Source organism: Hemitrygon akajei, chromosome 29, assembly GCF_048418815.1.
Source record: "Hemitrygon akajei chromosome 29, sHemAka1.3, whole genome shotgun sequence".
NCBI classification, from domain to species: Eukaryota; Metazoa; Chordata; class Chondrichthyes; order Myliobatiformes; family Dasyatidae; genus Hemitrygon; species Hemitrygon akajei.
In genome coordinates, this window is record NC_133152.1 from 19,181,833 (window position 1) to 19,195,443 (window position 13,611).

The 13,611-nt window shown below is 39.9% G+C and overlaps 1 protein-coding gene across 3 annotated transcripts in view; it reads left to right on the plus strand.

Annotated features, from left to right (window-relative positions):
• vps13d (vacuolar protein sorting 13 homolog D) overlaps positions 1–13,611 on the plus strand; it is a 288,043-nt gene that overhangs the window by 54,880 nt on the left and 219,552 nt on the right. For all 3 annotated transcript variants that reach the window (XM_073031774.1, XM_073031775.1, XM_073031776.1), the window contains exons 16-18: positions 2,148–2,278; positions 9,801–9,933; positions 11,068–13,305. In XM_073031774.1, coding sequence (XP_072887875.1) covers positions 2,148–2,278; positions 9,801–9,933; positions 11,068–13,305 — 2,502 coding nt within the window. The remainder of the gene's footprint in view (positions 1–2,147; positions 2,279–9,800; positions 9,934–11,067; positions 13,306–13,611) is intronic.

Sequence of the window (13,611 nt, forward strand, 5' to 3'; positions counted from 1 at the left end):
CTGATGTTCACTTGCTACGAGATGCAACAGGCAGAAGTTGGCCATTTTAAAGAGCTAATAAGTATTGACTGATGGGGAACACTCTTCTTTGGCACCCATTAGATTATATAATTCCCAAGCAAGGGATTGTGACAATGTCCATATCAAGCCAATGTCTGCTGGATCGACTACCATATATCCATACTAATGTATCCATCAATATTGCACTAGACCAGGGGTTCCCAACGTTTATTATACCATGGTCTGTGGACATCAGGTTGGAGAACATTAATATCATCTGAAATGTTGGCACATGTGGATCAATGTCAAAGCTATAATGGTTCCCACTAATCTACTCTTAGACAAAGGCAGCACTTGTGTATTTTATTGTATGGTACTAGATAGATAGATACTAATATTCAGCTCTCTCTTCCCTGTCCCTCAACACCATCTGTATAGACACTTATTATTGCAATCAGATTCATAGTTTTGAGCTACAAACTTCTCCCCTGCAAAAGGGGCTAAGATCAAAACCATTACTATTAGTCATAGTCACAAATTCTGTACACTTGGCAGTATTTTATATCTTCTCACCAACCACTGTCTTAGACTAAACCAGACTTTTGACAGCCTTGCTGACTTAAGCATGAATATCATTTTCAATTGCATACTGTATTTGCTCAATTCACAAATCATACTGTATGTTTTCACTTCTATAATGTCTCCAACCCTGACTTCATCCCAATTCCTGTTGATACCCTTATTGATTCTTTCAATAATTTGAGCTGTTCTTATAAGTTTCCACCCTCTACCAATTGCAACTCATTAATAATACTCTCTTGGTTTCCTCCTTCATCCAGTTTCCACTGGCCTGTTAGCTATAGTTCCTCTAATTTGAACCCATCTTCAAGCTTGAACCTCATCCTTCCCTTTAAGTTCCTGTTACTGTAATCTCCTCTGCCTCTCCAATGTGAACTTATTAACTTCAGTTTTTTCTGCATTTCAATTGCTTCAGAGCTTGCACCATGAAATTCCTTAGATTAAGACTCTGCTTAAAAACAGTTTCTTTGATCAAAGTTTCTTTTGTTTGAGTTTCCTTGCTTCCTTAGAGTGCCTTTTGTGGTTTTCTGTTACTGTGTTTTTTAAAACATGTTTAAAAAAAAACTTTATAAATGCAAGTATTATTTGAATATCTTAAGCGATGTTTAACAACTCTTATTATGTGTAAGCAATTCTCACTGTGTGGTCACATAGGATAGCATTAATACAGGTTGAGTACCCCTTATCTGAAATTCCAAAATCCAAAAGCCTCTGAAATCCAGTTTTTTGAGTGATGACGTAACTTCACAAATTGAAAATTCCACAAGGTGCTGGGAAGGTTCCCAGGTGATACACAGGTCTGCGCATCGCAGACAGACCTGAGAAATGACTTCACTTAAGTAATGAACAGAAGTTAATGAAAAATAGAAAAAACACTGCATAAAGTGAAAAATGAAGATCCCAATCATGTACCGTCAGAGTGAACATGTACCACTTAACAGTATGTTGATTGTGAAACAAGCAATGGTCTATCATGACAAACTTAAAATTGAAGGTAATTGTGAATATTCAGCAGTCTGGATGCAGAAATTTAAGAAAAGACATGACAATTTCTTAAAGAGTCGCTGATGAAAACCTAACACCAGAACAAGTCTACAATCCTTAAAAAAATTGAAATACAGTGTAATGGCTTTTTATCAAAACATGGCATCATAGTTGGGGAATGAAAGCCTGCCATTGTTTGTTGTTGTTCAACAGCTGATTCAAGTATTCTGATGCTGCTGTGCTGCTTTTTGTTACCCTGCACACACATTTTCATTATATTCATAGTATGTAATAATGTTTACTGTTAAGTACGTATGTGTGATGAATAAGTGTAAGACAGAGATTGTGTACTGGTAGCACGTCAATTTCAGAGTTTTAAATGATGGTGATCCCAAGCTATCTCATTATATATTCCAAAATCTAAAACACTTCTGGCCCCAAGCATTTCGGATTAGGGGTACTCAACCAGTACTTGCAAAGGCAAGTTCTTTTTGGAAAATCTGTAGGATCTAGATCTAGCACTCAGGTGCCTGCAGGATTCTGTTTTTGAAAAATTGTGTGGGATTTTTCGTCTATTTTGGTAGGCTTTGGTTACCAATCGGAACTAGAGCTACGTGTGGCAGAAGCTGCTAGAAGACAATACAATAAGCTCAAGATGCAAACGAAGGCGGAGATCAGGCAAACCATTGATCAGCTGTTGGTGGGAGAATTCATTGTAAGTCTGATACCGGTTTCTATATTGAGTCAGATCATACGATTTTCTGACATGCACTCCATTAATTCTCAATGGTTATGTGTCATAAGTGATCAATTGCATCGCTACTGTAAATACACTATGTCACAAACTCTAACAGCCTTGTGGTGAAATAAATCTTGCAGAAAGCTTCAGTAGAAATAAATATTCAGAATTAGTCATTTGTATGAATGGATGAAATTTGTGCTGTGGATTAATCAATCTTGATAGCAGTATTTAGATTTTCTAAATTGTTCTGAATTTTAGCTGCATTTCAGTTCTAGATTAAACTCTCACTCCAGAGATTGAGCACAAACCTAAAATTATATTCCATTGCTGAACCAAGGGAATGTTGCATTGTCAGACGTGTATTTAACCTGAGATTCAATCTATCTTTTCTTTGAACACTTGAAATCTGTGATTTTGAAAAAAAAAGAATGCAGTTAACTCTCGTCTCTTGACTAATAGTTATTCATTTCTCAGTATTAATCAACAAATACTATGTCTTGTTATTGTTATAACGTGCTTTGTTGGAGTGTGTTGTATGCAAATTGGCAGCTGTATTTCCCATGTAACCGCAGTGACTACACCAAAGAGTCATGGCTTGAAAAACACCTCGGAATACTCTAAAAAGTAAGTGAAACGCACCAGTTACCTCCAAATCTTTCTTAAAAATGCATCCCTGTCAGGCAGGATTTCCAACAACCTCAAAAAGTGGATTTATTTATCTCTTTTGCTTTCTTTCTGTAAGGTTACAGGATTTTAAACCCAAACTGAGTTTGTTTGCTTCCCAATTTACTTATTTTTTCACTCTTTTCAACCTTGGCAATACTATGTTCTTCCGGTCTTAGCATTTCTGTTTAGATTTTTTAATGTTATTTTTGAAATCAAAGTAGTTTGTATTGTCAGTCTGTTTGAGTATTCTTGCAGATTCAATACTGAAGTATAACAACACAGTGACAGCTACAGTTTTTAAATGTTTTGGCATTATTGACCCACAGTTTTGTATTCATAATGACAGTGTTGATTGCACATCAGAACAATTGTTGAATGTAGAACACCTGAGCATTTTCTTTCCATATCAGACATTCATAACTGTGAATTCTATGCTTAATTTTTTTTGCTCATATGCAGGAAAAGATTAACGCTGCTAGTACTACTTCTGTCCCTTTGTCCAAATCATGCCATTAGCTACAAAGCTGTTCTATTTGCCTTTAGCAAGGTACATAGCCCACCTTTCTAAAGACTCTTGCCTATGCCTTGGCTCATCTACTATTGTGAACCAAATTAGGGAGCGTGCTGGCTCAGAATGCAATAATATCAAGTTTTTCGTGCCATTGTCTTACCTCTCACCTACTTGAACTTTATCTCATCCAAAACTCTCATGTATTTTGTGTATTGATTGCCTTTTGCCACAATCAATTCATTGCTAAATTATGCTGGCTCCTAGTTCTCAAATGGCCCAAATTGAAAATAATCATTCTGAACCAGTTTAATTGTTAATAATTAATTGGATATCAAATTATTATCGGAAAAGTGAACTGGATGGAAAGATAGGAAGAAAAATTCTGAGTAGTATTTAATCCAGACAAATGTGAAGTAATGCATTAGTTGAAAGCAGACAAGACAATCGGCTACCCCGTAAATGGTAAAATACTGACAAGGATAGACGAAGAGAGTGATCCTGGAATATATGTCAACATTCCCGTGCAATAGGAAAGATTATGAAATCGCTATGAATACTTCCCTTTATTCTCGAATTACTGAACATAAGGGAGGGAGATCATACTCATGCTACAGCTGGAGTATTGAAAAATGGAAGTTGTGATGGATTTTTACCTACCATGAGATTTCTCCTGGCTCATTTTGGTAGCAGTATACATTCCACCTCAGGCTAATGTCAGTCAGGCTTTAGATGATCTGAGCAATGGGATCAACATGCACGAAACAGCACACCCAAATGCCCTCACCGTTTTTTTGGAGATTTTAAGAAGGTCAGTTTGAAAAAAATCACTAAGCAATTACCATCAACAGATCACTTGCAATGCCAGAACAAACAACATACTGGACCATTGCTACACCACCATCAAGAATGCTGACCGTGCTATTCCACGCTCTTATTTCGGGAAGTCTGATCACCTGGCTGTACTTCTACTCCCTGAATGTAGGCACAGACTGAAGACTGCAACACCAGTAGTGAGGGCCAAGAAGGTATGGACAAGGGAAGCACCTAAAAGATTGCTTTGAGTTGGTCGACTGGACTGTTTTCAGGGATTCATCTTCAAACCTGGATGAGAATGCTGCAGATGTTCCCAACTTCATTAACACCTGTGTGGATGAGTGTGTGCCTTCAAAGACTTACTGGACATTCCCAGATCAAAAGCCATGGTTGAACCAGGAGGTACATCATCTGCTGAAGGCTAGATCTGTGACATTCAAGTCTGGCGACCCAGGCCTGTACCACAAAATCCGGTATGATTTGCGGAGGGCTATTTCAGAGGTGAAGAGACAATTTGGAACAAGGTTGGAGGTGAGATCGGATGCACGACAGCTCTGGTAGGATTTGCAAGCCCTTACTTCCTATAAAGCAAAACCCAATAGCATGAATGGCAGCGATACTTCACTACCAGATGAACTCAACTCCTTCTATGTCTGCTTTGAAAGGGAGAATACAACTACAGCTGTGAAGATCCCTGCTGCACCTGATGACACTGTGATCTCTGTCTCAGAGGCTGATGTTAGGCTGTCTTTAAAGAGAGTGAACCCTCGCAACGCAGAAGGTCCCGATGGAGTACCTGGTAAAGCTCTGATAACCTGTGCCAACCAACTAGTGGGAGTATTCCAAGGACATTTTTAACCTCTCGCTGCTGTGGGCGGAACCCACTTGCTTCAAAAAGGCAACAATTATGCCAGTGCCTAAGAAGAATAATGTGAGCTTCCTTAATGACTATCACCTGGTAGCACTTAGATCTACTGTGATGAAATGCTTTGAGAGGTTGGTCATGACTAGAATGGACTCCTGCCTCAGCAAGGACCTGGACCCATTGCAATTTGCCTATCGCCACAATAGGTCAACGGCAGATGCAACCTCAATGGCTCTTCACACGGTTTTAGACCACCTGGACAACACAAACACCTATATCAGGATACCATTCATCGACTATAGCTCAACATTTAATACCATCATTCCCACAATCCTGATTGAGAAGTTGCAGAACCTGGGCCTCTGTACTTCACTCTGCAATTGGATCCTTGACTTCCTAACTCATATATGTCAAACTCAAGGCCCGTGGACCGTGGAATTATCTTTGGCCCGCGAGATAATATCTAATTACTATTAAAGCTGGCCCCAGTAATCGAAGCGCCTATGGCATATGATATGGCTAATGCTGAGTTTATTCAGGTACCAGGTTTTCAGGGTTTTTAGTGTTTATTCGGCAGTCTTGCTCGGCAGTCTTCTTCATAAGAAACGTAATTTGTAAAGTGAAACACTTTGTAATTATAGCAGAGACTGAGACACATGAGAGCAGGCTGAAAAAACGGAGGCAACGAAAGCTGCGTTCGCACGCGTCCGACTGATCTGGCCCGCATGAAGCTGCATTTTGCTCAATCCGGCCTGTGACCTAAAATGAGTTTGACACCCCTGTCCTAACTGGAATACCACATTTTGTGTGGATTGGTGATAACATCTCCTCTTCACGGACAATCAACACTGGTGCACCTCAGGGGTATGTGCTTAGCCCACTGCTCTACTCGCTAGATACCTATGACTGTGTGGCTAGGCATAGTTCAAATACCATCAATAAATTTGCTGATGATACAACAATTGTTGGTAGAATCTCAGGTGGTGACGAGAGGGTGTACAGGAGTAAGATATGCAAACTTGTGGAGTGGTGTCGCAGCAACAACCTGGCACTCAACATGACGAAAGAGCTGATTGTGGACTTCCAGAAGGGGAAGATGGAGGAACACATACCAATCCTCATAGAGGGATCAGAAGTGGGGAGAGTGAGCAGTTTCAAGTTCCTGGGTGTCAAGATCTCTGAGGATCTAACCTGGTCCCAACATACGAGTTATAAAGAAGGCAAGACAGCCGCTATACTTCATTAAGAGTTCGAAGAGATTTGGTACGTCAACAAATACCCTCAAAAACTTCTATAGTAGTACCATGGAGAGCATTCTGACGGGCTGCGTCACTGTCTGGTATGGAGAGGTCACTGCACAGGACCGAAATAAGCTGCAGAGGGCTGTAAATTTAGTCGGCTCCATCTTGGGTACTAGCCTACAAAGTACCCAGGACATCATCAAGGAGCGGTGTCTCAGAAAGGCAGTGTCCATTATTAAGGACCTCCAGCACCCAGGGCATGCCCTTTTCTCACTGTTGCTATCGGGTAGGAGATACAGAAGCCTGAGAGCACACACTCAGCGATTCAGGAACAGCACGTCTACTGCATCTCCTTTGTCTACCCTGCTTGTAATTTCCTCAAAGAATTGCAGTGGGTTTGTCAGACAGGATTTTCCTTTCAGGAAACCATGCTGGCTCTGGCCTATCTTGTCATGTGCCTCCAAGTATGCCGTAATCTCATCCCTAACAATTGATTCCAGCAGCTTCCCAACCACTGATGTCAGACTAACAGGTCAGTAGTTTCCTTTCTGCTGCTTTCCACCCTTCTTAAATAGCAGAGTAACATTTGCAATTTTCCAGTCATCTGGTACAATGCCAGAGTCTATCAATTCTTGGAAGATCAGCGTTAATGCCTCCGCAGTCTCTCCAGCTACTTCCTTTAGAACCCGAGGGTACATTCCATCAGATCCAGGAGATTTATCCACCCTCAGACCATTAAGCTTCCTGAGCACCTTCTCAGCCTTAATTTTCACTGCACAAACTTCACTTCCCTGACACTCTTAAATGTCCGGTATACCGCAGACATCTTCCACTGTGAAGACTGATACAAAATACGTATTCAGTTCCTCTGCCATCTCTGCATCTCTCATTACAATATTTCCGGCGTCATTTTCTATTGCTCCTATATCTACCCTCGACTCTCTTTTACCCTTTAAAGGTAAAAAAAAAGCTTTTAGTATCTTCTTTGATATTAGACACTAGCTTCCTTTCATAATTCATCTTTTCCTTCCTAATGACCTTCTTAGTTTCTTTCTGCAAGTTTTTAAAAGCTGCCCAATCCTCTTATCTTCCCACTAGCTCTGACTTCCTTGTATGCCCTCTCTTTTGCTTTTACTTTGGCTCTGACTTCACTTGCCAGCCATGGTAGTGTCCTCCTTTCCTTTGAAAATTTCTTCTTATTTGGAATATATCTATCTTGCACTTCCATCATTTTTCGCAGAAATTTTAGCCATTGTTGCTCTGCTGTCCTTCCTGCAAATGTCCCTTTCCAGTTAACTTCGGCCAATTCCCCTCTCATGCCATTGTAATTCCCTTTATTCCACTGAAATACCAACACATTGGATTTTATTTTTTCCCTCTCAAATTTCAATGTGAACTCGATCATATTGTCATCACTGTTCCCTAAGGGTTCCTTAATCTTAAGCTCTCTTATCGCCTCCGGATCATTGCAAAACAGCCAATCCAGCACAGCCAATCCCCTAGTGGGCTGAACAACAAGCTGTTCTAAAAAGTCATCCCTTAGACATTCTACAAATTCTCTCTCTCGAGGTCCAGTACTAACCTGGTTTCCCCAATCTACTTTCATGTTAAAATCCCCAACGATTATCATGACATTGCCTTTCTGACACGCCTTTTCTATCTTCTGCTGTAATTTGTAATCCACATCCCAACTGCTGTTTGGAGACCTGTATACAATTGCCATTAGGGTTCTTTTACCCTTGCCATTTCTCAACTCAACCCATAAAGACTCTACACCTTCCAATCCTATGTCATCTCTTTCTAATGTAATGTAAACAATAACATATCCCTCAACGTCAGCAAGACGAAGGAGTTGGTTGTTGACTTCAGAAGGAGTAGCAGACTGCATGACCCCATCTACATCGGTGGTGCGCAGATGGAACAGGTCATAAGCTTTAAGTTCCTCGGGGTGAATATCATAAATGACCTGACTTGGTCTAACCAAGCAGAGTCCACTGCCAAGAAGGCCCACCGGCGCCTTTACTTCCTGAGAAAGCTGAAGAAATTTGACCTGTCCCCTAAAATCCTCACTAATTTTTATAGGTGCACCGTGGAAAGCATTCTTCTCGGGTGCATCACAACCTGGTATGGAAGTTGTCCTGTCCAAGACCGGAAGAAGCTGCAGAAGATCGTGAACCTAGCCCAGCACATCACACAAACCAATCTTCCATCCTTGGACTCACTTTAAACCACACGCTGTCGGAGCAGTGCTGCCAGGATAATCAAAGATAAGTCCCACCCAGCCAACACACGTTTTGTTCCACTTCCCTCCGGGAGAAGGTTCATGAGCATGAAGATTCATACGGCCAGATTTGGGAACAGCTTCTTTCCAACTGTGATAAGACTGCTGAACAGATCCTGACCCGGATCTGGGCCGTACCTTCCAAATATCTAGACCTGACTTGCACTGCTATACTTTCCCTTTTCTATTTTGTAATTATGATTTATAATTTAAATTTTATTATATTTACTTCGATTTGTATTTCAGGGAGCATGAAGCGCAGAAACAAATATCACTGTGATGATTGTACACTCTAGTATCAATTGTTTGGTGACAAAGTATTTGTAATGATTTAATATTATTTCTTATACACTTGGGTGCTACCTCACTTTCTTAATATATAGTATTTCTGGGTTTTGCACAATTTTTAATCTATTCAATATATGTATACTGTAATTGATTTTATTATATATTTTATTTTTTAATTTTTTTCTTTTTTTTGGATTGCATTGTACTGCTGCTGCTAAGTTAACAAATTTCGTGTCACATGCTGGTGATAGTTATCTGATTCTGATATTAAGCATTTGGAAGTGTGTTATGATGTCATCCTGGCTCCAGAATTTCAACGGTGATAATGGATTGACCAGAATGAAGTTGTTTTCATTAATTCAGTGGTGACTGAGTTGGGATTAACTGAGATGTATAAAGTCATGTGAGACCAAGGTGCAAAGTACTCCTTTCCCCTGCAGTGAAATCAAAGACTGAAGTGCAGAGATTTGAGATAATGGTCAGAAGAATTAATGGAAGTTGGGGAAAAATGTGAATTTTGGAAGATGGTGCTTGAAAGGTAGATGGAGGAAGAAACCCTCATACTTTAAAGATCCAGGATGAACATTTGTATCTAGCATAACCTCCAATTCCCTTGTACAAGCCAGATCAGTCATAACAACCTTCTATTGTCTGGCATGAAGAAAATGTATAAAATGGCTACTTTCTGTCTGCTAAATTTCTGTAACTGTATGATCAGATTATATGCAATAGTAAATGGACTGCATGCAAATATGCAATTGAGTATTAAATCATTAACATCTGCCGTTACTGAAGAAGTGAATATGCCAAATTTATGTTTCTATTACCAGGAAAATGATAAACGTTGGATGATGAAGTTAGATATTTCTGCTCCTCAAGTTATTTTTCCAGATGATTTCAAATCTGCAGATTCCTTGCTGGTAGTTGTAGATCTGGGTCGAATTCTGCTAACAAATTTTCGAGGTAATTGGTTTTGAGCTAGTCACTCTCTTTAATAATGTTCTGTTTAAATTGCCTGCACAATTACTGAGTTCAAATGTTTCTTTGGCTTTGGTAGACAGTCTCCATTAAAACTGCATAATCTTACCAATATCATATTTACATTAATTGAAAATTGTTATGTTTAGCAACAGCACAAATGTTGGAACAAGCCAATACTGTGAAAGAGCAGGGTGGATTAATTTTTATCATGATTGATTTATTCAAGATGACGCCTGAAGTATTAACCTTTGAATTGCTGTTCTGTTGTGCGTTTAGGGTATTTTCAACTTTATTTAGGATATTTCAAAGATCTGTTTTTAAACTACTTTTCATTTTTTTACTCTATATTTCTTATTTGTATTTCTGGTAACGTTCAAAGGAAATGAATAAATTTTGATTTTTCTTTTACTGTTTTTCTGTGGCTTGTTCGTTTTCTCACAGCAATTGAAGTTTTGTTCTGAAGTATTTAACATCAGCAGCAGTGTTGAAAACAATTCCAACTACCCTTTGTGTTATTTGGAGATAAACGATTGAATGCCTTGTACCCTTAACCAGATGTCATATAGCACAAGCTACCTTTTGTTTTGCCTGTTATATTGCCCTTCTCAATTAATCTTCCTTAGAAGCACATTCATTCTGTGACCAAGTTCGGTAGATATTGGTTATCATCTGTGGCTGGTGGTGACAGAACAGACTTTTTTCTTCTGTCTGCATTCACATTCTCCTATTGAGGTTGAGATTGGCTGACAGAAATTGACCTTGAGGTTTCCTGCTCCTTTCAGGTATTCCATAGATTCTAAAATTTCATTGGCTGAACTGTTAGGGAAAACATGGTTGTAATGCTGAAATGAGAAATATAAACTTGTAGAAATCTGTGGTTAAATAAAGACTGCTACTGGATTTCTCAAAACTAGGAATAAAGCAAATTATCCAGTCAATAGGCTGTATTTTGCTGATGCTAATTACAGCAGTTAGCTCATTTGCATTGTGAAATTTGACAAAACTTACCAAACCTGTGTGAGAATACACAGTTGGTGAACATTCACTGTTCAGAAAACTCCCATTAATTTACCATGAGATCTTTGCCATCCTTAACATCATTCTTTGTATTTACAGATGAGCCCAAGAGCAGAGCCAGTGTCAGACTTTCTGTCCAAGAGGAGGAACTCAGTGATGATGAATACAAGACACCACTAGCCACACCACCCAACACACCACCTCCAGAGCCCAGCTCTGATCCTGGGACAAAGTCCACAGAATTCCTTGGTTTAGGATTTACTGAGGAACAGCTGCAGCAACATTTTATCAACAATAAGCTTTATGAGAAATACTCACTGTCCTTCATGGACATGCAGATTATGGTTGGGCGGGTCATGGATAACTGGAAGCATGCTCAGGATAGTGAAGTTGGGCCAACACATGTTGTCGAGAAATTTAACGTGCTGCTACAATTGGAACGACGATTAATGTACACCTCTGACCCAAATCGTCCTGGGGCCATGCTCTGTGGCACTCTGCCTGAGCTTAAAATACATGTAAATGAAGATAAAATCATGGCATTGCGCAATTTTTTGTCAAGGGTAACTGCTTCCGAGAATCAGCAGCTATCATGTGAGCAACAGTCATTGCGGCGTGAAAAAATCTTCAATAAAGTGGATAGCCGGAGCAAGCTACTGGATTCAAAGATGAGTCTGACACAGAGTGTGATGTCACTTGAGCAACATACCCGTGAGGTGCTGGTTGAGTCAAAGCTGCTTATCGCAGAGTTCAAAATTAATTACATGCAGTTAGGGGTGGAGAGTTGTGGACGTTACATATCTGTGCTAAAAGTTTTTGGCATTAATTCCAACTTCGTGAAGAGGCCTTATGATAGTGAGGTGGCACTGACTGTACATGGTTTGCTGTTGGTGGATACGGTACAGACATATGGCACTGACTTTGATTTGCTGATGGCATCTCACAAAAACTTGAGCTTTGACATTCCCACAGGAAGCCTTCGTGATAGTGGAGCCCAGTCTCCAATCTTTCCTCACCCTACTGTCACTTCACTGGTCAATAGTGATACCTCACTAGTTAAAAATAAAATCACATTGAGCAACTCAGCAGCACTAGATGAGCAAGTGCCTCCATCATCTACTACTCAGGACCAGGATGTCCTGATTAAACTGGAATATCAATTTGTGAGCTCCAGTTGCCCTTCTATGAATTTGGATAGCTCTTTGCAAGTCATGTCTTTGCAGGTCAACAATCTGGATATTATCCTTAATCCAGAAACTATGGTTGAACTCATTGGCTTTCTACAGAAGTCCTTTCCAAAGGCCAAAGAAGATACAAGTCCAGAGTCTCCACTTACTGATCCAGCAATGAGTTTTGAAGATGGAGAGTCTATTCAGTCTACCTATGATCAAAATACACAAGTGGCGGTAGAAATCCATCGGCTAAATGTGCTACTTCTCCGGACTGTTAGGCTAACAAGTGGGGAGAAACTGGGAAGAAAAATTGCTACAGCTAGTATCAATGGCACCAAGGTAAACGTTTCAATGGGCAGTCGATTTGAAATGAATGGATCTCTTGGCTGCCTTCAGTTACTGGACTTGACACAAGATGAAATAAAAAATCATTTTGTAGTAAGCATTGGAAATACAGAAGCATATGAAACAGTTAGTGACTTTGGGTTCTTTCAGTCTGTCTTCATGAGGTCTGAAATGGAGATGAATCACAGTGAAGCTCTGAGCTTTACATTTATTGAAAAATCAGAGGAGGAGTTTATGTTGAGTCTGCACATGGCATCATTACATTATAACCATTCACCAAAATTTCTTAAGGAGCTTTCCTTATCCATGGATGAACTTGAAGATAACTTCCAAAATATGCTAAGGACTGCAGCTTCTAAAGTCTCCACTGTCTTGGTAAACAAAACAGCTGAGTACAGTGAGATGGTTTTACTTTTTGAAAGCCCACGTAAGCCAAGGGATATGTTTGAGCTTGGTGATGATGTTAATGCTGGGATGGAAGCTCTTGAGCATAACCCAGTGAAATTAATCTTGAACATTAATATTGAGTCACCTGTGGTTGCAGTCCCACGGAAGCCTGGAAGCTGTGAGCTATTGGTTGGACACTTGGGCCGGACTTCAATCCAGAACTTTGTAACTGGTGAAGATGATTCTGGGAGGGACCGACTACAAGTGGAAATTAAAGATATCAAAATGTACTCCCTCAATAACAGTATGCACAGTTCGAAGGCCGATGCCAGTGAATCTCCTCAGTCAGCTTCTGGTGCTGCTAGCACCTCCAGTCAGGAAGAAATGCATTTCACACGACAAAATTTCTTTGATTCCGTGCACAAGGGTCAAGGTCAGTTCAAAGAACACTTTTGAATTAATGCAATTTTGCATTGTTTTGATAAGCAACCCACTGCCTAGTCTGTAAGTGAACTTTGCAGCTCTTAAAGATGCTAGGTTTAACTATTGGCAAGAGGAAGTAATCACTGATGGTGATCTATGAAGCAAATATTTACTTATATTTAATATAAAACATCAGAAAGTAAGAGCAGGAGGGGGCCACCTGGCTTCTCAAGCCTAGCCTACCCAGCCTTTCAGTATGAACATGGGGTGCTCATTTCTTCTTCCCTACCATTTAGAAGTGAGGAATGGGTGCTTG